General features: G+C 43.5%; 1 protein-coding gene across 9 annotated transcripts in view; it reads left to right on the top strand.

Moving 5' to 3' along the window:
• The window catches only part of LOC126923944 (mushroom body large-type Kenyon cell-specific protein 1), a 104,365-nt gene extending 79,524 nt beyond the window's left edge, over positions 1–24,841 (top strand). For all 9 annotated transcript variants that reach the window (XM_050737891.1, XM_050737892.1, XM_050737890.1 and 6 more), the window contains 2 exons: positions 811–1,699; positions 2,683–24,841. In XM_050737891.1, the coding sequence (XP_050593848.1) occupies positions 811–1,699; positions 2,683–4,012 (2,219 nt within the window). In that variant the 3' untranslated portion in view covers positions 4,013–24,841. The remainder of the gene's footprint in view (positions 1–810; positions 1,700–2,682) is intronic.
• The last annotated feature ends 121 nt before the right edge of the window (positions 24,842–24,962 follow it).

Here is a 24,962-nt window from a genome sequence, read left to right as displayed (position 1 = left end):
GCTTAGGTTCTTCTCGTTCTTCTTTCCTTAAGAACATTGAACCAACAAATTTTTAAGCGCGTTGTGTTCCCACGAAGACAAATATTGTTAAAACATTCTCGAACTACTGTCGGCGTATTTTATATATACTTTTTACAATTACACATAAAGTATTTGCGCGTCGTTGTAGTTGTTATAACATTTGCGTATTATTAAATGCAAGTACATGTTAAATTCCGTGTTATTTAACATTATGATGATTCCTTCGTACTATGGAGATGAAACGTAGTATCTGAGAAAAAAGTTCTTCGCCTGGAGAAGCAGAGTATGTGCGGATATATTTTATAACTCGCAGATCTATCGGAATGTGTGTAGCTGAGGTTAAAGGAAATGAAAACAAAAGTAAGAACGAAATTCAGTATTTTCGCAAGTGGAAGATAAAATTCGTGATAGCAACCGTAGTAGGAAAGTTAAGTGCATGGAATAGTGTAGGTCCGTCGAAACACGAGATTTGGGTTATTTCCGATAGACGTTAGACCGTCTCATTCGCTGACCAGTGTATAGCAAGGGCCGAGACGAAAGTCGAAAAGTGTATTACGAGCGAGTAGGTCTTCGGAAATCGATAGAAGCCAGATGGTGGTCGACGGGTCGGCGACACTTTTTCCACTTTCTGAATGGAAGTTCGTTTAAGTGGCTTAAACAGTTCTCAGGGGCTAATCCGCGATTACGACAAATGTTCGTAGGCGTGAAGAACCAACGAAATCGTATTTCTTAACAAACACGTACGCTCCTTTTGATCGATAACTGAAACTATCTCTGTCGTATTAACAGGCATGGAGACGCAAGACTATCGCATTCCAGAGGTGATGAGAAGGCTGATGAGCGAAGACAAGAGGCTAAACAAAAGCGTAAACGGGGACCAGTCGCAGCCACCGCATCAGCAGCTCCATCACCATCAACCGCACTCGACGCACCCGCAAGCTCAGGCACAGTCGCAGACGCAGCAGCAGCAGCAACGTGGCCCGATGACGAACGACGACTTCAACCCAAACATCGAGGAAGAGGCGAGCGACAGTGCTCAAGGCAGAGCGATCCTCAAGATTCCGTCCTACAAGCCCGCGAGTACGCCTGGATGTTCGAGCAAAAACGGCGAGCCAACGTCGGCCGCATTCGCGCAAGGATTCGCGGCCGCGACAGCAGCCTCGAGTCCGGGTCTCCTGGAACGAGCGAGTCCAGCGTTCTCCGGTACCAGTAGCCCAACCAACTCGTTGGTGGGGAAAACGGTAGCCGTGAATTTCCGCGACGTGATCGCGAAAAGCATCAGCGTCAAATTCCAAGAGGGTCAAACGGTCGCGACAGCCGGAATGCCCGGATGTCAACCGGCCGGAGTGGTACAGCCGCAGCAAGCGATAATGACGGATCCAAGTCCGTTCAAAAGAGGCAGATACACACCGCCTCAGCCGGCGTCGCAGCAAGCCCAGTCGCAGGCGAAACCGCAGGCCCAAGAAGCGAACAAACCGAAACCAGCTACCGGTGGCAAAGGAACCAGACCGAAACGCGGAAAGTATAGGAACTACGACAGGGATAGTCTGGTGGAGGCTGTGCGCGCGGTTCAGCGGGGTGAAATGAGCGTGCATCGTGCAGGCAGCTATTACGGAGTACCACACTCCACCCTCGAGTACAAAGTTAAGGAACGGCACCTGATGAGGCCAAGGAAGAGGTACGTTCATGTTTAGATCGTGGATCGTTGCTTATATTAAATCGTTCGATAAGCATGCGATAAGCCAATCTGTAGCCGCTGCAGATCATCGCCTTGTCGCAATGCCCAACGGCGGGCGACTATTGTTTGCGTCTACGCGTCTGTCGTTGACGTTGTTTCTTTTTGTATCTTAACTGTTCAAACGGTTTAGACTTCTGCGTGTTCCGGAAAACTGAATGGAACCGGTGGAAGAAGAGCACGCAGGGGTATAAATCGACGAGCCGGTCTCGGTTAATCATCGGAAAGTTTGAAAAATTCAAAAGTCTCCGTCTACGCGTAGCCGACCCCGTTTTAACAATCGACATCGTAAGTCGAGCACGACTGTCGCTATCTGGCGTCACGGTTAATCCGCGTCAGGTACGTGCTCATGCTTGACCCGATCTCATAGTCGCGCCCGGTTTATCTCAATCGTACGACTAGATTAAATTTCCTGCCGTGTATTGTCCCTTTTGTTGAGTTTTCGTTTACGTAAAGTTTAACATTGTTACAATAGATGTCGTGATTGTTCTTCTTATTCTTTAGCCTAAACACTTGTCTTGGCGTATCGTTAATGCCCCGACGATACGCTTCGAATATTATTGCTTCGATCAATCGAGACATAAGCTTTGGACAGTCTTGTTTATCTGATTCGTACGTGGATAGCTAGAACATAAATAATTTTTTTACAATTTTCTCCCACTCTTACAGACCAAATCATATTAGATTGTCCGAAAAGTTTCTTTCGTTTCATAAGGTAACGACAATTTCTGTTTTATATTATTTTATTGAATCAGATATGATCCAGTTCGTTCTATTTCTATTAATATGTTCGTGCATAATTCAATAAACTAATATAAAACGGAAGAAACATTTCGGACAACCTAATATTATTTCGCGTTTATATTTTGCCTGCCAAGAGTAGCATTTCTACTTCTTTCTACTAATTTCTTTGTTCCTATTTCCAGGGACCAGAAGCAGTCGGACGATAAAACGAAAGAGACCTCAGCCGTGGCAGCGGCGGCAGCAGCCGCGAACATACGACCAGGTACGGCGGACAAGAAACCACAATTAAAGCCACAGAAACCGTTCACGTCACCGGGCGGTATCCCAGGACCCAACGGGATCAAGATGCCGCCGTTCATAGAAGGCATGCCTCATTTGCCATTCACGCCGTTCAATTTCTGGAGTCCGCCGCCGTTCATGCCATCGCCGTTCATGGCAGGAGCGCCGAACGTTCCAACGATCCTACCGGAACAGTACTTCGCGACGAGTAGGATCCGTGGTCTGCAGGAACAACAAAGAAACGCGGCCATGGTGCAGCAACAACAACAACACCAACAACGAGACAGGGACGGGATAGGCGTCGCTGCTGGCACCGCTGAATCACCTGGAACCTCGAATTCTCGTAGCACACCGATGAGCAAAGCACCGCGGGAGGTATCCGAGAGCTTGTACGATGGTTCGGGAGCGAACGGCAGTTTCTTGGACAATTTGATCAGGTCGAGCCTCGAGACGGGAATTCCAAGGGACCAGAGGGCAATGACCGACGCGAGGAACCAGCAGCAGTCGTCCTCGCAGCAACAACTCCCGGAATCGATGAGGGGCAAAACGTTGATCGATCAACTGTGCAGAAACTCGAGGAGAACGCCGGTGTCGAGGCTGGCTCAGGATAGCAGCGAGGACGAGAGCTACAGGGGACCACCATCGACAACCGGTAGGCCGATCCCGGAAAGACCGGAACGCGTGCCCACCGTCGACCTTAGCCCGTCACCGTCGGAACGTGGCCGGAACGACGACGGCAGCGATCGACTCACGTCGCCGCCGACACCTCTCTCGATCTCAAGGGCCGGAAGCAGAGACGAGGACAGTACCCGGGACTCGAGGATCGATCGTAGCAGCAGGGAACGAGAGGTTCACAACGGTGGACAGGAAGACCGCGATAGAAAGACTCTGACCATTCAGCAGCCGCAACAGCAGCAGCAGCTGAATCACTACCCGGACTTACACAATCTCTACGCCGTATCAACTGAGAAAAAAAGTGCCTGTGATAGTAAGCTTATAGTAGATCATTCGAGCCAGAAGACTCAACAGCAGCAGCAGCAGCAACCGCAGCAACAACAACAGCAGCAGCCACAACAGCAGCAAAAGGAATACGATGCGGTGAGCGGACTGGTTGTGCAACTGCAGCGGGGCTACAACATCGGGAACAGCAGGTCCGGCGAGCAGACCAACAGCCAGCAATCGACGGAGCAACGTGGATCCGTTATCAGCATGGAAGACTCCGTTGAGCAGTAGGAAAAGAAAGTCGGTATCGTTGATCAGTAAAGTATACAAGTAACGAATAATATACGGTGAACGATCCGTGTAGACGGTAAGAGTCCACATTCCCGCCCAATGCACCGGCATTTTACACACCACGTTGCCACGGTCGGGGATCCTCGGCCTCCGCTTTCTCTCTCTCTCTCTCTCTCTCTCTCTCTCTCTCTCTCTCTCTCTCTCTGTCTCTCTCTTTCTCCCTCTGTTTCGGTTCAAGCATGTACACCAACGTGTACTCGATAATTGTCACTGTTGTGTCTCGCGATTGGCCTCGACACCATCGGCCAGAACCGACAAAGAACCGGAAATTCGTGCACGACTTCGTCGCGCGTCGACTATGAAAGCGAACGCGCGACCGTTTCCGAGGAGAAGGGCGTGAAAGCCGAGCACCTCCTCCGTTGGTGTGTGTGTGTGCGTGTATAGGACGAGGGACGTTTCGAAGAAAACGCGAAACGTGGCACGAAACGGTAGTAGTCCCGAGCCTGACCCTGCCCTTTCCACCAGGAAGCCCCTTGAACGTCGCGAGGCAATAGAGAAAACAGAAAAAAAAGACGGAAAGCGAGTAACGAAAAAAAGAAAAAAAGGAAAACACAGAAATGCGTAAATGCTACCCAACCACCCGTGAACCCACTGCGATTCCATCAGTTACATGTATCCGGCGCTCGATCTTCGTCCAGCTGACGGTAGGTCGTACCGGTACATTTTTGACTATGGCGATATTTCGATTCGAGGAGAAGGCAAGAAACGGATACAAGACACGATGCAACGTTATTGTACCGAATGCATACACACGATACACACACACGGCCATCCACAGAGACACGCAGATAGACGTACTCATTCGCTCGGTGATACACTTATTTTCACACGTACATATGGACGCCTCTGACACCGTCGGGTAAGCAAGAATGCGCGTGTACGGTATTACCGTATGCCGATCTATGCAACGGCCCGGCGTTAAAATACAAAACAGGGAACAGACGAAGCAGCACGTGAAACAGTCCGCGCGTGCACGCGTCCGTAGAGAAGATACGCGTTGGGTAGGAGCGCGCGATGAAAATTCTGCAGGGTTGTCCGGTCGACAACGCGCGCGGATACGTTGGCCGATGATAGACATTTTGAACGCGCGAACGCGACTAGAAGACGAACAAAAAATGAAGAAATAAGAATAATTGCCGACGCAACAACGTATTTTTTCCTCTATCGATGTAAAACTACCTAATGCAAGAAAAAAAAAACTTATTACCTACTACTAACATTACTTAACTCGTAAGGAGCAACATAATTATATAAGGAATGATATATTATATATTATATATATATACATATATTTTTGGTCATTACGAACGTATGCGAAACGAGAACGAGCCAAGACTTTTGTTGGCGCGCGTATAGATGACGTTTTTTCATAAGGCGACAATATTTCTCTAATCTCGGTTATTTCGAGGCTGGCGTTCGGTAAAAACGCGTACCCCCTCTTAAACGGGTCGCATCGAACAAGGACGAAAGAGGGAAGCGGGAATAAGCTGCTTAGAAAGGTACGAAACGATTTTCATCGATGAGAGAACGATCGCTCTTATCGTTGATCGATGCACGGAAAGTAAATATTTCACGAACATGCGCGTTACGTTTCGAAAACGAAGAACATTGGGAATATGGTTTGGAGAAGCAATGGGAAGAAAGATGAATCTAATTCGATTCTCTGATCGACGACGATCGTTTTGTTTCATGGAACTGCGGCGAGGGGAGATCTACGAGGAAAACGTTAAAAGAGAAAATGGAAACGCGTAGATGTATATAAGGCATTTGGAGAAAAAGGATTGCTATATGTATAGGCGTGCGCTTGTTCTCCACTCGGTTGTTCATTACCGAAGTGCAAAAATTTTTCTTACGCGCGGCAACGCCACGCATTTTGATACGAATTGCAAATTTTCTATCGCGTAGAGGAAGAGAAGCAGCTGTAATGGCGGCGTTCGTAGAATTTCTTCACGAGGAAAACATCCCACTCGCTTCTGGGAGGAATCGGTTCCCTTTCTCTTCTAGATAGTCGATCCGCGTGGTCGACGATCGAAACGTACGATAAATCAGGCGAGTGTGACGACGTTTCGTACGATCGGACATTAGTTTCTTCCTGTCTGACTTTTTCTACGAACCACACGATTGTATCTCGATGGTGTTTTCCTTTTAGCGTCGAAGAAAAAACGTAGCAAAATTAGATGAAATTCGAACGCGTCGAAAAGATCGGCCATCATTATTTCTAATAAGGCAATTCAGAGATTTCCATTTCAAGAAACACGTTCCGATGTTCGTCGATACTCTTTCCGGACGTTAAACGACTTTTCGAAGCTTCTTATTGGTCATTAATAGAGGCAACGACGGTGACTACGATGACGGCAGCTACCGTAACGAGTTCTAGAGAGTATCATCGTTGAGTATCAGAGAAAGAATTCATCTTTCGCTTTTCATCAACGATGCGACCGATCCTTAGAAATTAATCTCTGCAAAATTCATATAACGTTTTATTACCATCGTCGTCGTTACGGACTTTATCTGCGACTCTGACGTTAACACAGCCGATGGAAGCCTCGGAAAATCGTGTAATTTCCGAGGAAGAGGACAGCGAACATCAAAACTTCTTGGAATGGAAATTTCGAAATTCTTTCACGATCGTTTCGGTCGCGATGAGCGACGATACAACACGAAGAACGCCAGTCCCTCCTCTTTTGACTAATTTTTTCGCAGGTTATCCATGAGCGTCGTGCGCGCGACTATCGAGGTATCTTCTCGTATTTCAAATTAGAATTCCGTTCGACAGGAGATCCTTGACTATATAGAATGAACACGTTAAAATAAATACAAAAAAAGAAAAAGAAGGGAAGAAGTGGTGATTTCGTCGTTTCGCTAGTTGTAGTAGCCGAGCAGGACGTTGGACCAAGACGAAATCGATGAAAGCAGGCGAATTCGAAAGCAGAATGACTCGTTTTAGCGAAACACGCGTAGAAAACGTTACCACGTTTGAGGAAAATAGTGAAGTTCGGCGCGTTAAAGTACACACCGCGGGCCACGATTTTTCCGTCTTTCTCGCGTGTCGAGGAGGATTTCACAAGTTCTGATTCTAAAAAAAAAAAAAGGACGAGGACAGAGGAAACGAAAGGATAATTCACGCACTCATCTCATGACTCTCTTTAAGTAAAGTAACGACTGAAAGACTCTAGGCTGTACATAAAGTATAAGGCATGTATGTTCGGTGTTTTAAAAAAAAAGCAAAAATTCCTTACTAACGCAAAAAAAATTATACCTTACGAAAAAAAAGTAAATCGTATAAGCAAGGCTACTCTCTCGGTGTTTTTTGGAACTAAACTTAAAATTTACCCACCCCTAAACTTAAAGCAAAAAAACCGTGAATTAAGGAGGAAAACTCTAAAAGGGAATGAAAAAAAAAAGACGGGTGAAGCGCACCCACGCAGAGAAGCGCGTCGGAAAATTATTAAAAAAAAAAAAATAACAAGTTATTGAGTGTAAACGTTAAGGTCTCCTTAGGGTTAAAGAATAAAAAAAAAAAATTAATATCGAAGCTGAACAGCAGAAAAACACAAGTGAAAAGCAAAGCACTAATCATGATTGTGTGTAAACGTAAATTAAAACCTTCCTTCTAACCCTGTATCCACTAACACACCCCTTTTTAATCACTCACCAGCCGACTACCCGCTTCGCGTCAAAGTGTAAATTGTTCGGTGTGATCTTACCTACACGATACCTCGAAAGAAAAGTAAAACAAAAAGGAAAGGATACCTTTTTCTAAACATTCGCCAGGCACTACACCAAAAAGAAAAAAGAAAAAAAAAGGAAGGGAAGGATATTTCTTACACTCGTTCCAACTACCGCCTTCTTTTCCTGCTTCCTCTTCCCCTTCGCCCTTTACCCTAACTCCCATTCCTTCATCCCTCTTGCCTTTCTAACTTTACTCGTACCCCCTAAAATCCTCTAACCCCCTCCCCCGATTTAATCGAATCCTCTTCACCTTTCTACCTTGCAAAAATCCAGTTCACCGACACACCCGGGACAACAGAGACTCCCGATAATACCCTTTTACGAAAGATTTATCGTTAGATGTGAAAAATGGATATTTATCGTGCGGATGATTGTAAAACGTGCGTAAATTATGATTGTCGTTAATTCAATTACAGTTACAAAAAGTATACGTCGCGACGTTCTGCACGCGTTCTCTAACCAGGAGTCGATATCCGTCGTCGTCGATCCACGCGCGGTTCCACGGTAGCTTCCCGCGGCTTTTACAACCGAGGGAAACGAGAGGCGCGACGCTGCAATTAGACTTATGTCCGCGAGATCGGCGACCTCATCGTCGCCGGAAATTTCCTCCGCTCGTCCATTTCTCGAGCTTCGACGTTCGTTCAATGGTTTCGGCAAATGTCCTGTTAGAAAAACGTTGCGCGCGAGACGCAGCTCTCGTTCGTTCTTTCAAACGCGTTAAAAGTAAAACGAAAAAAGGAAAGAAGAGGAAGAAGAAGAAATGAAAGGAAAAGACAGGAGAGGGGATGGTAGCAGTGTGAAATTTTGTTGTTACTTTCGATTCGGTGATGCACAACGCACAAAATGACTTCTCGAGAATTCGCGTAGAGGTGATAATCAAAAATGGTAATCGCGGATTTGTCTCGTGGGATCGATCCGCGAGGTTTGCGGAAGGAAGAGGGGTGGTGGAAGAGGAAATTTCTGGTTCGACGACGACAGCCTCGACTCCTGCGCGAATTAGACACGCGAGAGCTACGAGACTCGTCCGCGTTCGCTAAGAACGGGACGACTGAATCGCGACAATTGGGACGATCGGCGCTAACGGCGTAATTAACGAGGCTGCCGTGTAATGATTTCCCAGTGACACAGTCGCGTCAACGTGTCTGCCACAGCGATTTCGATCGGCGAGACCGAGGGACGATCGGTTCTCGGCTCGGGGAATTCGGAACTTCTTCGTTCTGGTGTCCGAAACGATGGACATCGATGAACCGATTGGTACGATTGACAAAACACACGTGAAAAGAGAGGAAAACAAATTTTCTAGAAAAATGAAAGAGATGCTTCTCTATTTTTGCGGGCAAATATTCACGTAAGAAGTATAAAATTGGACAACATTCTGTGATTTTAAACATTATCGGCGTACGGGCAGATTCTGTCCATTGGTTATCGTGTACAGAAGTTTTAGGAAAATTTTCGCTATCGAAATTCGTTCTTTGAAAGAAATAGCTAGAGAGGAGTGTTAGGGTGGATCTAACGAGGTCGCATAAGCTAGGGCAGATATCGTTGCCAACGCGACTGTAGAGAGAAGTGTCGATTTACGTTCTTTTTTTTTCCTTTTTTTTTTTTCTTCGAGGGAGACGGCGGGACGAGAATAAGAAATCCAGTTAGCACGGAACTAAAGGATTGTATTAATACACACGACGTAGCGGCAGCGTCGTAGAATCGGCTTCTCGAAATCGCAGGCCAGATTTCATCGGATCAAACGCGGCTTTTCTTCAAAGGCATTTCAAAATTCGTTCTCGCGGCAGATACGTCGGGAGAGGAATGATTTCGCGTTCGTAGATTTTCCGGCCGTCTCCTTTTACGTCGCGGGCGATACGCTGAAACGATCCGGCGAGAGACGGATTGGTCGAAAACGGGGAGGAAAAGAAATCTTTAAGAATTAAAAGAAGATATATTATATTAAAATATCTGTGATGTAAAAAGTAACAAAATTTTGATGTATATTTTTCACAAATTATTGTAACCAGCTAGTGTATATGTGTAAGATTACGGATATAAAAGAAAAAAAACAAATACTATTGTAATTACGGTGTGTGGAGACAAAATGACGAGTAAGAGAGAGCGAATTGAAAGCCAACAAACAAACAAACAAAAAGAAACCAAAAGATGAAACAAATACGGGAGAAGCGAGATCGCGAGATTACGTTTATCCACACCGGTGGTCAGACGGGACCAAGATGGCGGGCATTGCTCGGAAAATCGGGCCCAAAGATTCTCGTTTTTTCATCGCTTTTATATATTTTCGTTACGCGTTTTCCGTTTCACCGCGGGCAAACGAGAACATTCGAATACCAACAGCGATCTTCTTCTCGTTCACGGAATTACGTCGGAGGATAAAAGTAAAAACGAGAAGGAACAGAATAAATGATCCTTTCGCTTGAAATTTTAAGTCTAGACTGTCGATCGTCAAAATTCAATCGTTTATCGTATAATTTGTTTCTTTGTTCGTCAGTCTCGCAACATCGAGCAACGACGATCATTTCCGGTGGTTCGTGTTTCCAAAAACTGGAAGATTTGGTCCGATTGGCCCTGAAACGGCTCAATGTCAGCTACCTCACAGAGTATCGTCACGTTTGGTATGGTTTGCGTAGGGGATGTTCGCGTGTTTCGGTTGCCGAAGTAAAATTGGATGGCCGTCCACTGAAAACTCTTTCTATGTTCGTTTCTCTCGTGCGCTATAATTTCCGAAGAAATTCGTTCGAATCAAAAAAAAAAAAAAAAAAAAAAAAAAAGAAAAATAGCAGAAAAAGAAGAAGAAAAGGGGAAGAAGAAAAAAGAAACAAGTCGAACCTCGTATCGATTATCGAACCTTAGAACTTAACTGGAGAAGACTGACGAAATACCGATTGAAAATTGGCCAATCAGTTTCTTCGAACGGTAGACGCGCGAACACCGTCGGGGTGGGGTCGTGTAGAAATGGTCTAAACAGTTCCAAATTGTGCCTAAGTTTCGACGTTACGTTTTTACGACTCGCAACAGAACGAACGACGAATGTAATACCGTAGCAGCAAACTGAAGTTTTAGTTCTATGGTGGGGTTGGTTTAAAGTCAGGAGGCAGTGAACGGGATAGAGGCAAAAGAACAAAAAAGAAAAGAGAAAAAAAATAGAGATGGGCGACCTTAAAGCTAAATTTTAAAAGTATATTACCTCCGTATACGTTCCAGGGCCGTCCGGCCGCCATCTTGCGTTCATTTTTACGTTCCGTTTTGTCGAATAAGTGCAATTAGGTACACTGACGCCACACACAAAGACAACACACTCTTACTGACACACACACACACACACATACAAAAAGCCATGTACACACACGCACGCGTATACATATGCGCGAGAAACACTCTTCGACACGCATTTACACTCCCACACACGTACACGTCAAACAGACGTCGAAGAAAAAATGAAGAAAACGAACTGTTACGCGCTAGGTTACCGTGTTTTTAAATTCTATTTTCAATTCACGCATTCTCGAATGTTGGGATTTTCGTGATCAACGAAGAGCTGGCCTGTCGTTCACATAAGAATAACACGTACAACATACATATGATAAACAGACGAACACGCGTACATACACACATACACACGCACGCACACACACGCACACACACACATACATACACGTTACCATATTACATAGAACACGTACACGTACTCGCATACACTGCAAGAAGCAGCCGACGTCGATTCGACGACAAAGTATGATACGCCGTTTTCTCTATCTCCGAACGTTCGCGTCTTTCTTCGACGGATATCCAGTTCGATGTCTCGTGGACAATTGACGTACAAAGACGTTGGGAAATTTAATCGCTTAACCGAAAACTAAGCTGTATTACCTGGATCAATTTTTGCCGGCACTTTTTCGGATGTCTTTCGATCGAATCAAAAAGGGTGAAGGAGGAAAACGAAGAACGACGTGCACGGCCGAGGATCGAGAAGGGCCAAAGAGAGTAGATAAATTACCGCCTGAACCAACGTAGAAACCGAGATGGTACGGTCCGTTAACGGTCGAAAACTTGGTACCTTTCTAATTGGCTTTAATAAGCTCGTAATTCGTAGGCTCTAGTCATGCAATGACTTTAAAAGGCGGGAAGTCGTCCCTGAAGCGGTGGGTCGAATCTTCCGCGAATTCGTATACGCTAAACGGCGCGATGTGACGCGACGCTGGAACTTACCGATTTGTGTTCAAAATGGGCGAACAAAGTCGACAAGGCGTCGATTCGACGTCCGGCTCTCGACACCGAAATATAATTATGGAAACTTCTAACGCGTACGCTCGTGCGCTGTCCGCGTAATATCACACGGACGGCACACGCGCAAAGGAAGGAATCTAAATAGATAGGTAGATAGATATACGACGAAAAAAAAAGAAAAAAAAGAATCGGAAGATTTGAGCGCGAGAATGGCAAAGACGGGGAAAGCCAGTGCTCGACCACGCCTCCGACATCAGCCCGAATCGCGGAGCCTCCTCGTATTGCGACTGACAGCGATTTCTTTGCAAAGCTCTCTCGCGACAGCTGGGAATGAACGAGCTACGCGAAATCATCCGTTCTCGCTGCCGCAGTAAACGTCTTTTTTCATTCTCGGGTACACATACATACACACACACACAGACACGCACGTTTCTAGCGATAGTTTATCTCGCGCCGCAGTTTGGGAAAACCTCTTAGCGCGGGTTAAGATTTACGCGTGACGCCACGGCCGATGGGTGCTCGTCGATTCGACACCCGCGGAGAGACAGCTGCGATCGGTCGGTGCTCGGTAGAGGCAAATGTTAGAGGCTATCGGGATTTTTATTCAATCTTTGTCGAATATTTTATAATAAATGGTTGCGCGATTCGCCGACATCGACTGGCTGCTCGGGTAACTAACGTTAATCGGTTTAAATTTCGAGTTTCGCATCGTTAGACTTTGAGAAGTAAGAAGTAAGAAAATATTTAGAAACGGAAGTAAATTAAAAAAAGAAAAGGAAAAAAGAAAAAGGAAAGCGCGCGATCGCTGCTGCGTCCGTACGAGCGTCAACGGGTGAAAACGAAGTTCGTGAAACAAAGGTATTATTCGTCCATCAAAAGGTGATGTATTCTTTAAAGTACAATTACTTCTTGTTCCATATACGAATCGAAATTACTTTCATGTTCCTATTTCGAGGTTTAAGGAGCGAACTGAGTCGGTCTTGTTTGCGGTTAGAGCGATGCGTCCTCGTCGGTCGCGGATCTCATTTCCGCGAAGGTGGCGGGCCAGATCGGAGGCGGTCGGTCTCGACACTGACTATGCCTAGACTTTTCGACTAGTAGGCGTTAGGAAAAAATGGCGCTGGTACTACGTAGTTAGCACCGGTAGTACTCGTAGTTTGGCGCTTTAGTTGTTTGTATATCGTGTTGTTTCGTTTCTTTCCGTTTTTCTATATTGTCACTGTGTATGCCCGGCCTCGCCGCGCAAAACGTCAAGGTTGGAAACGTCCGACTGGAACTACGAAGGAACGAGTCGATCGATAGGAAAACTCGTCAAATCGATGAAAAGAAGTGGCGACGACGAAAGATGTCGTGAATATTACTCGCGATCGCGTATGACTATGAAACGACTAACTGAATCGGCTCGCCAACGGATCTCGGAACGTTGGAACAACGGTGGTGACTCGGTGTTTCAATCAAACCTGTTTGTACCAAAATCACTCTGAAATCATACGCACCGGAACTTCAAAGTACGACCAACTAGTTACGGACCAAGTACGCTGAACTGCCGGTGAATTAATCAAAAGACACGTCCGAGCGGCGCGTTACGTATACGAGAGACCTCTTCGAGGAGCCAACCGTTTCCGCGTTTTTTCTTCGTCTTCGAGCTGCAGTTCGTTGTTCCGGCCTTGACGATCACTGCGTCCCGCCGAAACTCTCGGCGAGACCGGGCGCGTTCCGATGCGCTACAAAGTTTTTAAAGTTTAAAGTAACCGATCGAAAGCGAAAGAGGTAATTAAGGACAAGAAGATTAAAAAAAGAAAACTAAAGAATCCAAACCGGATGTAAAATCCCCACGCTCCGATCCCCTCCGCACCGAAATCCCATTGGACAGATCGTCATCCATCCACACGAACAACCCCTCCGGACAACCTTTAGCAATTTGAAAAATTCACCCGCATTTCCGACCACACACGCACACTCAGTGACACGCTAAACGAACACCAGAAGTATAACAATACACGCAGTCTGCTTTCTACATACAGCTACAACAATATTGCAGCCTCCCGATACCAGTCGTCTCCTTACAGTTTAAAGCGGGGTGCGTTCGTGACGGGCGCCATTCGGATTCGACATGTCGTGCGTCTTTCTTTACCGGAATCACGACGAAAATTCGTTGCGATCGTATCGCTGTCGATACGAGTAGTTTCGTCTACGGGCACGAAATACGACGAATTTTCTCGCGAGTCCTGTGGAACGTATCCGTAAAGAGAAAGCAACAGCTCGACCGATCGAAGAACAGGTTCCGTTCGAACCGATGGCGCCGCGACCGTCCGATCGTTTCCCTGCGCCGTGCCACGGGTTGCATACTCACCCGGGCACCGAGAACAATGCAACCAGCAACACACAAGCAGCAACAATAGACATCTCTCTCTGTCTGAGCAGAGCACGTCGCGATCGCGAGTTCGTCGCTACGTGCGACCACTCGCTACGATCGCCGTGCATCCGAGTTACAAGTACAGCTACTAAAAATCTATACATCTCATATTATCCAACAGTGATCAACGCAAACGCAGATGCCACGAAGAGCAATGCAAAAAATAAAAAAAAAAAAAAAATAATAAGCAAGGATCACCTGGCAGTCCGTATCGTCTCGGCGCGATGATTATTCAAATAACGCGGTCGAATCGTTCCGATTCGGTTCGTTTCGTTTTTACGATCGCCGGTTCGGGAAACGATCGACGAGTTATGAATATGGCGTTGGACGATCGGTGCCGGGTGAAAGTCCCCTCAAATCAAAACCCGCAGTCAGCACAGAATATAAACGATAAGTGCAGAGGAAACAAACTACTATAGTAAACAAAAAAGGTACATATTATATATATATTATATATATAAATATATATTATTATATTATTATTATTAATTAATTAATTAATTATTAAACATACATAAAAGAATATTATTAACAACACAAAGAAGTACTATATTACTACTATTATTAATTATTATGATTCTTATTATAAATTTAATGAAACAATGATAACATTCCAACCGTCAATGTGCCACACGACTTTTTATATGCTCTTAAAACAAAACAAAAAAAAAAAAGGGAAGTATAGAGGGAACGCGAGATTTTGCGATAATCGTCGTTTGGTGATCGTCGGAAAGCAGCGCGGGGGGGAGGAAAGAACGTTCTTCGAAATCGTTGACTGAGAACCGCGTTAGCGTGGCTGTGAGAAAGACGCGGGACCCTTCGAGCGAACCTCTCGATACGAAAAGAACACCGGATCAAAGAGAAAATAAGGAAAGGTGCACACGAGCCGAGCTTCGTCTAGCGATTTTTTTTCCCTACGATTAATTAAAAAAACCGAGTGCTCTCTATACGATGAAGCTCCGAAGGCGGCGCGATACGTGCCTTCGTCTCGTTGCTTCGAATTTTCAAAAAATGTCGCGAGGAAAGAAACGTCGATGCGAGAGCGAGCCGTCTTACGCCGTTTTATCTTGTATCACTGGTCGACCATGATCGATCGTAAATAGGGCATACTTAATCGTTCCGGCGAATTTTATTTTCTCATTACTACGACAATCGTCGTAATAACGAAGCGCTTGTTCCGCTTTAGCTCTATACGTATAACGCTAACGACGAGACTCATTGATTTAATTACGCGTATTAATTGCTGTTACGTTTGTCATTATTACTATTATTATTATTATTATTATTATTATTATTATTATTATTATTCAGATGATTAGGATTGATATTTTTATTAACATTGATAGTTACATTATTATTTTTATTATCCGCTATTATTAGTAGAATTATTGCCGCTATTTTTATTACTATTATTATTATTAATACTACTACTACTACTACTATTGCTACTACTACTACTACTACTACTACTAATACTATTACTATTGTTATTCGAAAAGAGAAAGTCTGTGAATTCGACGGGCATGCGTTCGCGATGAAATACAGACACGCACGCACACAAGCGCGTTTAACGTGTGTAATCACCATCATTAGAAACATTATCTCTATTACTAGTGCCGTCTATATATGTTACAAGAATATTAGTTAGTCCGTGAACCATTAAAAAAATTTACATCACTCGTAAATATAGGTATCGGCTAAAGTATATCACGTTGTTAAATACGTATGGTATGTGGGCGTGTCTGCGTTAACGCGAACACAATCGTGCGTTTGTTAATAGGTTAATGTACGTAGTACTTATCATTATCATCCTCGACTTTCGCATTGTCGTTGTCATTGTCATCACGAGTCGTTAAATCATCGATATCGTTATCATTATCGTCCTTACGCGTCCTCGTCATTCGGGTCATCCTCATTTTTATTATTACTCCATCATTATCATCATCATCATCATCATCATCATCATCATCATCATCATCATCATCATCGTCATCGTCATCATCATTACCATTACCATCATCGTTACGTATTCGTTAAGGTTATCGATTAATTTCAAGTAAAAACGCACGAACTACGAATCAATTTCTTAAATATACGTACGTTTTCTTGTCTTTTTTTAAATGTAGCTTGTTTTTTTATACTTTTTAATTAAAGCGCGGCTCGCGAGCCCGAGACCAACCCAAGTGCAATTCGTAATCTTTTGTTTCTTGTTACTTTTGTCGTAGATTACTTCCCGTTTCTTATCGCGCCTCCGGGCCGTGAACGCCTCCCATTCGTCGTTAGTTTCTTCTACCAATCTACCGCTTTTCTCCTGGCTCTATCGAGCTTCTTCTTTTCCCGTTCTTTTCCTCCAAAGTACTTACAACTCTCGGGAACAGAGTGAAACGGTCGAATAATACGCGTGCATAGCTGCAAAGAGGGAAAGCTTCAAACAGCACCGACTATTCCAGGCTTCGTTACCGATCGTTCTTTATTTTCTACGCCTTGGCCGCTTCAATTCTTTCTTTTTTCTATCGACTTTTCACCTATAAACGCACTGTCGAACATTATTTCCCCTTTAGTGGTACGTTACTCTTCCACGAATTCTTCGTCGATCGAAATTGAAGGAACGAGGAAAATAAGAAAGCAAACGACGTTCGAACGATCGTTCTTGCCGGTATGTCGATCATTCCACGATCATTCCGCTGTATTTTCTAAAAAAAAGAAAAAACGTTCACTTTCTACGTTGCCCGACTTTTCGAACGGGCACAAACGATAGCCAGAAGAACGATAGACGTTCGAACGATCGCTCGATTCGTAAGGGAAGGATATCAGCCGTCGAAGACGGTGGGAACGAGCCTTAAATATCACGCATGCCCGTTTCATCGATGCAACGCGAAATGATTGATTCGCGCGTCGTTTTTTCCCGTGGATCTCGATATATACTTTCCCTTATTTTCTCTTTCGTTACACCGGGAAGAAGTATAAAATTGGCGTTTACCATCGGCGAACAGGGCATTCACACCGTATCGACTTGCCAGTGACGAGGAGTTTAACGAGTGAATCGCTTCTTCACACATTCCGCGAGGATCTTCGTAGCTTTTCACTCTTTTTCTAATAAGATGCGTGGACTTTGCGCGTGAAACAGACGGCTCGCGATCGTCTCTTCGCGCTGCTTTGCCACGGCGAAGGCGCGAGAATAACGCGTTTAATCAACTGTATATCTAATTTGGGCATAAATCGTGCAAACACCGACGCGGTGTTTGCCGAGCGTCGGATAGAAAATCAACCTTGTACATACCGCGTAGACATTATGCATCACTTTCTGTAAACCGTGACACACACGTACACACATCAGATCACCCACGAATGCTGCGATTACGACACACGATTAACTAACCTTTACCGGAACACACTGTTTTTCCTTCATCGAGTTTTCAACGACGGTATACTCCCACTAAGGAATTCGCGAGGAAGCGCGATTTTTCGCTGATCGCCTTTCGCAACTCAGCGAAAATCTCCCGAAATTAGTCGAATGGCAAAAAGCTCGGAATGGCACCGGTGTCCCCGCTGTATCTATACGAATTTGGAAATCCATGCGCGAAAATATGAAACGTGGAAAGGTGAAACAAGGGCAAAGATGAAAGACAAGAAAGAAATCGTAGGTAAATAATAGCCTGATCCCAAAACACTCGTTGAACACTCGTCTAATCGCAACAGAGCCAGTCTTAATGTCTTGTAAAGTAAACGGAGCAAAACGTTAGAAAACCGTGGACGCTTTCGCGCAGGCGTGTTTCGAACGACGCGGCGTATCGTTTAAATCTCGCCTGCCGGAAGCTTATTTCTTAGGTAGCCCTGTGTATAGAGACGCTAAGTTTCCAGTGTATCGATATGTACGGTGTATTTCCGACGCGCAGATCGATCGATTCACGGTCGACCGTCGACACCTCCGCTAAACGTAGCCGATGTTAAGTTTCATTTCTCTCTCACCCACTCTCTCTCTCTCTCTCTCTCTCTCTCTCTCTCTCTCTCTCTCTCTATTTCTCTTTCTCTTTCTCTTCTATCTCTCATCTCGTCCCTTTCTTGTAATCGCTCGTCAAGTACAATGCAAGTGTAACACTTTTGCACGCGGTAAGAGTTAATGATCTTCGTACCTTCTGAAAGTCAGACGCGATGAGTCTGGCCGCGACTCTCTATAATACATTCTACCCTTGTGTCCCTGCCCTTGTCCGCTAGCCCTACCTCTCCTTGTTTCAAGCCCTATTTCGTTGAGCGGCATATCTCGTAGAATTAAGAGACGTTTGTACGGGCTGAGACGCGGCCGAAGGTCCATTCCCACGCGCGACTCCTCGAAACGAGCAGACAGCTCATAGAGATTCTTTCTCTGTTTCTGTCGCGTTAAGGAAGAACGATAGATCTCGAAACGGGCGATCGATGCATTCCCGTGTAGCGAACACGCTACCGGTCAGGTATACGTCGAGATCTGGACCCCAGGTTGTCCTCGCTTCTTAGACGTAACACTTTCGCGTAAGCTCGAGCAGAAAGATCGTACGTAAAGCTGACGGAACACATATACGAATACGTTACACTACGATATACCTATACATGAACATACGTTGTAGATGAACACAGTTACACAGGCATACACACACAGACACACACACAGAGACACACACACAGCTACGAACGTGAAACACACGGACAACGTATACAACGTTACATCACATACACAGACGCAAACAGGTACACGCGTACACACCGACGCGCGCGCGCATATACGTTTCGTAACGAAGTATACAGTCTTAGCGCAGTGTTTCATATAGTTAGGTAGGAAACGTCAAGAGAATATTTTTTATATTCCACATGGATTTTACAGTTATATATTATCGTTTCGTATCGAAAGGGAGGAGTTTAAAGGCGCGTCCAAAGCGTTACATAGATATATATTATAAATATGAGACCTCTCGATATACGTGTCGCCATTTATTGTTTACACCGCGATGATTATATATCGATTATCGGTCATTCTTATGGCGGTAGGCGCTGTCGTTTATATATATATATACATATAAATATATCTATATATATATAGATAATTATGAGGCGGCGCAGGGGGGCACGCGCGCGCTCACGCGCCGTGTGCACGCGTCGCTAATTATCTCGTTGACGATTATTAATAATCGCGAAGCCGCTACGAGCAAATCGAGCAAAACGGCGTGTCGCGTTCGATCGTAACTCGCGGGGAGGGGGAGGCCCTTTGAGTTCGTCCACGGTAAGCCCTACGTCCACGTGCGAGCGAGAATCACCGGCCCTTTTCTCCAACCAGGCAGCCATTCTCTATTTTACTCTCTTTACACCGGCCGGTTGCTTGCATCTTCTTCTTATTTCGTTTCAAAAGCTTTTCCTTTTTCAACCCGTTTCGCGAAATAACGATGCGGGAGAGCTCGTTGGAGGAATACAAGCGGGATCGATCATCAAAACGAAACACCTATATACAAAATCTGTACCTTTTTACATCAAACACATACACACACACACAGATATATATATATATATATATATATATATATATATATATATATATGTATTCAACAAATACGCCTACGGTTTATTCATAAACGACATGAAAGAAGATAGACACACACATACACACGCGGATACACATATTACAATCGTACATCGATAGACCAATTTTTCGTCGAAAGACACAATTACGAATACGCTAGACCAATGTATCGCATACGAGATATATCGATACGCTTCAATGGGGCAGTTGAACAGTTGTAACGCGTGTATCATAGAAATTGGACGCGCGAGAGACGCGGGATACGCGAATTTGTATAGAGTTGATGTACGTAATCGTAGCGCGACTAGAAATAGGTATCGCTGGAGTTTTAAATCGTGTTTTTAAATCGAGTTTTTAAATCGTGCAATTAGTAACGTTACTTCTGTTGATCACTTGGTTTACGGAATTAACGGGCAAGAAGGATACTCCACGTCGATGATCTACGATCCTTCTAAGCTAAACGGATTCTCGTAGCTTGTAAAGGTCGTATCTCATGGACGTGAGGTCGGTGTTCGCCCGATGGATCGGGAATACGTGACTTGGGAAGGCCGCGTGCACCAACCAAACATCTGCTCGATGATTGTTACTTATAATTGTAGACCGACTACAGATGGATATTTATCGGCGATCGCTCGCCGTTCATTTCGACCGCGATCGATCTTCCGCATTTAAGGTAGGATTTCCTCTACCGCCTTTTTTTAATCCTATCGAACGCTTTTCGGTTTTAATTGAACGAAGAATAACGGAGATGATATAAAAGAACGTCTTTTCGAATGTTTTAAAATGATCGGATATTTCTATCCTTTGGAGATTAATGGTCCGATACATGCAAAAGTAACTTTTAGGATGGTTCTTATATAAATTGAAGATTGCCATGAATTTGAAAATTCATTAATTCCATGTTACCAGAGCTATAACCAAGTGTGTATTTTACCAAAAGCAATTTTTTAAATGCTCTTTTTCTCAAATTTAACGGTTTCTATCGTTAGATTATTGCGGTGACTTTTGAAAAAAAAATATACGTCTCTAAATGGTTAACTAAGAAAGGTAGTATGAGCATCTTTCATGAAAAATTACTCCTAAACAACCTTCGACTGTCATATTCGCATTAACGAAACATCCAAAGAACGAAATGCGCTGTAACGATTCTCATAAAAATGTATATATGATATTATTTGATTGTTGTAATGTATTCATCGGAATGACAGTTCGTCAGAACTGCCATCAGCTACAACTATAATTTTAGACGTACGAGTCTAACGCACGATAGGAAATTCCATCTTAAATTTAGATTATCGAGATTTCGATTTTATTAAACGACAACAGTCGTGCACTGCGACCGATCGTCGATAAAACTCGAGATTTTTATAGCATTCGGGTAAAAATGGTTGGTACACGCGCTCTTGGCGTAAGCGGAAACGGCTGTAAACGCAGTGAACGGTCGAGATCGAAGCTTGAGCGAGAAAAAAGACATACTTTGGGCATTCTTTTGAGTCGCGTTCGAGCGAATTGCGAGTGAATGAGAGTGGCGAGTGCGGAACAAATCGCAAGTACGTGGTTCGCAGCTTTGAAACATGTGATACGTCAGCCGGCAGGATTGACTTCCGGTTATCGGGAACGTTCGAGAGATGTAGAGCAAAGAACATGGTTACGAAAGAACAAAGCGAGTGACGCGTATCGCTGGTAGTGGATTCGCGGGCTGACGCATTTTTTAAAGATTCTTTGAAGTAGGACGCTCTTTTGTTGAAGGTTGATTGTTATCAAAATGGTTGTGAGGTTATAATGTTTGAAATGTGTTAACGATGCGACGTGAAAGTTCGATCGACCGATTGCCACGACTTCCGGAAACGAGCCGATCGTGACTAAACAACGATTCCAAAAATGTAATTCACTTCTCGTTCCGTGAAGTTGTGTCAATCGTCTCGCCGAATAGCGGACGAGGAGGCGAATTGGAAGAACGTGCGCTTCCGCGTGAAACCTTCTTTTCCTTAATTTTCTACTTTGTTCTTCCTTTTTCTTTTTTTAACTCGTCAACATTCCTTCTGATCGAAGTTGCACTTTCTCTACATTAGCGATAACTTGTTCCGTTAAGCATAGCGCGAACGAATGGTCAGTCGACTGTACATATAGCATTTATTTTCATAGCATTTAAACCGAATTCGATTGGTGGAAGCGCACGTGTCCTTCGACGTTGTAAAATTCGTCTCTGAGAAAGCGTGCAACTGGCATTACCCCGCATACAGTCTGGTTCGTGTTGTGAGTCCAGTTTACGTCAAGTCGGCGCGGTCTTCTCGCGTAATCTTTCCAAATTAATCCTCGAAATAACGACTTAAGGTAAGAAAAGGAAGAGACGAGGCGAGAAAGAAAATCGTAGAACGTGCAAAGAGCGCGAAACGAGCAACAGTTTTCACGGTAAGACTTCGTCGAATTGTTGTAACGGATGGCCAGACTAATAGAAAAATGTGCGACTGATATAAACCAGTATTCGTGCGAGAAAATGTAAAATAAAATTCGCGTAATCTAGCCTTAATGAGAAAGATTAAATTAGGTATAATAGAGGCGGTACCGCGAAGGATGGTCCCGCGTCGAAATTATCTCGATTGGCTGTAAAATATTGTCGTGGAAGGTGGGCCGTGAAGACGACGTCGAAACAAATGCATCCTTGAGTTCCAAGAAAAAAAAAAAGGCAGGAAATTTCTCTGGAGGACGTCGTCCAACGCGTTCCCCTTTACGCGGTGATGTATCTAGTGAGAATAATGTTACTAGGTAACTTAAGCGTATTTTAAAAGAAAAAAGAAAAGAAGCATAACGAAATGCCAGTTGTAAAGAGTTTTTCTTTTCGAAAAGGAAGAAAAAAGGAAAATATATCAGTGGTAGAAGTGCGGGAAGACATGTTCGATAAAATGGGAACATGTCTCGAGCGACGCGTCCATTCATTGCCGGGAAACGAAACTAAATGCGAATTGGCTATACGAGGAAGAAATTGAAAATTGATAGAACAGAAAGATACAAAATTTTCGTTTGGAACGAAACGCAGCTACGATGTCGGGGTAGTAGAAAGTTTCCGAAACGGCAGATCACATTTGGTCGCGACATTGGTACGATCGGTTTTTCGTTTTTCTTTCTTTTGCTTATTTCGGACCGCCCGAAGGGAACGATCACGAGTTCCGCGAAACATGAAAATAGAAAGAACTAAGGTGATAGAGAGTGATAAGGATAACAAAAAAGAAAAAAAGAGAAATATTAAAGTACCGCGAAAGGAAGGATAAAAAGGCAGAAGGCGATTTAAAAAATGGGCAAATGGAACATTGTCATGTGTATACGCGATTATAAATTTTTTGAGAAACGACAGCTTTACCGGTAGTTAACAATAGTTTTTCGCAACTTGGGCACACGTAACGAACACCTTACATGACACACAGAGACACTTACTTACATACACGCATTACATGTAAAGCGATCCATGCGAAACAAAAAAAAAAAAAAAAATTGTACGAATATAATGTTTGCAGTTAGGTGGGACCAAAAACGACTTTATATCTGTATGTGCATATCCAAGCAACGTGTAATTTAATTATGAATTAATTAATTATCCATTATTAATGGCTAGGTAAAGAAAAAAAGATCCATTGATAGCGATCAAGGACGATGACGAATCATTAACCAATAATTAGATTATTAAGTTTGTTTATTGATGCATTATTATACGATATAATTATTATTATTATTATTATTATTATTAACTTTATTGTCTTTATGATTATTATTATTTTATCATTATTATTATTATTATTATTTTATTTTATTTTATTTTATTACGATAATTATATAATGACGACGATAATATTATTATTATTATTATTATTTAAATGACGTTTTAAGACATGATTATTTAGATACCGAATAGAGCAGTACGTATCATTAATTATTATTAATTATTTTTAATTATTATTATTATTATGAGATATTTTGTTGTATTATTTTCAATAAAATCGATTGAAAATATTTAATTTCCACGGTTTTATTTTTCGTTCGCACTTCACCAGACGTTTTTACGTTTCTGCCAGTGATTTCCTCTTTCTTTCAAATATTGCACACTTTCGATACTGCATTTATACGCGTGTACACGAAGCTCGATATATGTAAGTACACAATTCCATTATTTTCAGCGAAGATGAAAGAACAAATTTATTTAAGAGAATATCTAAATTGAAGGAAGAAATAAGGAAAGAAAGACTCGAAATCACAGCTCCTCGCTTATTCCTACCGGTTTCTTCTTTCGTACTTCCGTCTGGTCGGTCGTTTCTTTATTTTCTTATATAATTTTCATTTTTCGTTTTCATTCGATACAAATTTAATTGGCTGCGTCTGTATACGATTTTCACTTCACAAAACCCCTCCGAGAGCACCTCCCTCTTAAGCTCCTTTCTCTTCTCTCTGTATCATCTCTCCTCTCTCCCTCTTACTCTCACGTATCTTCGGATGATTATCGAGACTCGGGAAGAACGGGGGAAGACGGAACGAACGATTGAAGCAGCACTATATCTAGCGTAGAGTTAAACAAAATGAAACAATTTTGAACGGTAACAAGAAGGACGAAAAAAGAAGGGAAACGCTAGAGACGAAGAGGTGAAAGGGATAATTATAATCGATCGATATGAAGTTATATAAGATGCGATCGAAAACGGCGAAAATTCGTGACAAAAGGAAAGATACGCAAGGAAAGAAAATGGAAGCTTTGTTAGGTTAGGAAGTTGCAGGAGGAACGCGTGGAAGCAAACATACAAAAGAAAAAAAAAAAAAAAAAGAAAAAAAAAGGAACAAATACGAACGAACATGAATAAAATACGGAAAACGACAACAAGAGTAACAGAAGAACCACAACCAATGTGAACAAAAATAAATGAAGAAGAAGAAAACAGAGAGAGAAACAAAAAGGAAAATAGTTGTAAAAGCCACACACATAC

This window comes from Bombus affinis, chromosome 14, assembly GCF_024516045.1.
Source record: "Bombus affinis isolate iyBomAffi1 chromosome 14, iyBomAffi1.2, whole genome shotgun sequence".
Classification (NCBI taxonomy): Eukaryota; Metazoa; Arthropoda; class Insecta; order Hymenoptera; family Apidae; genus Bombus; species Bombus affinis.
This window is presented reverse-complemented; position numbering and strand designations above follow the sequence as displayed.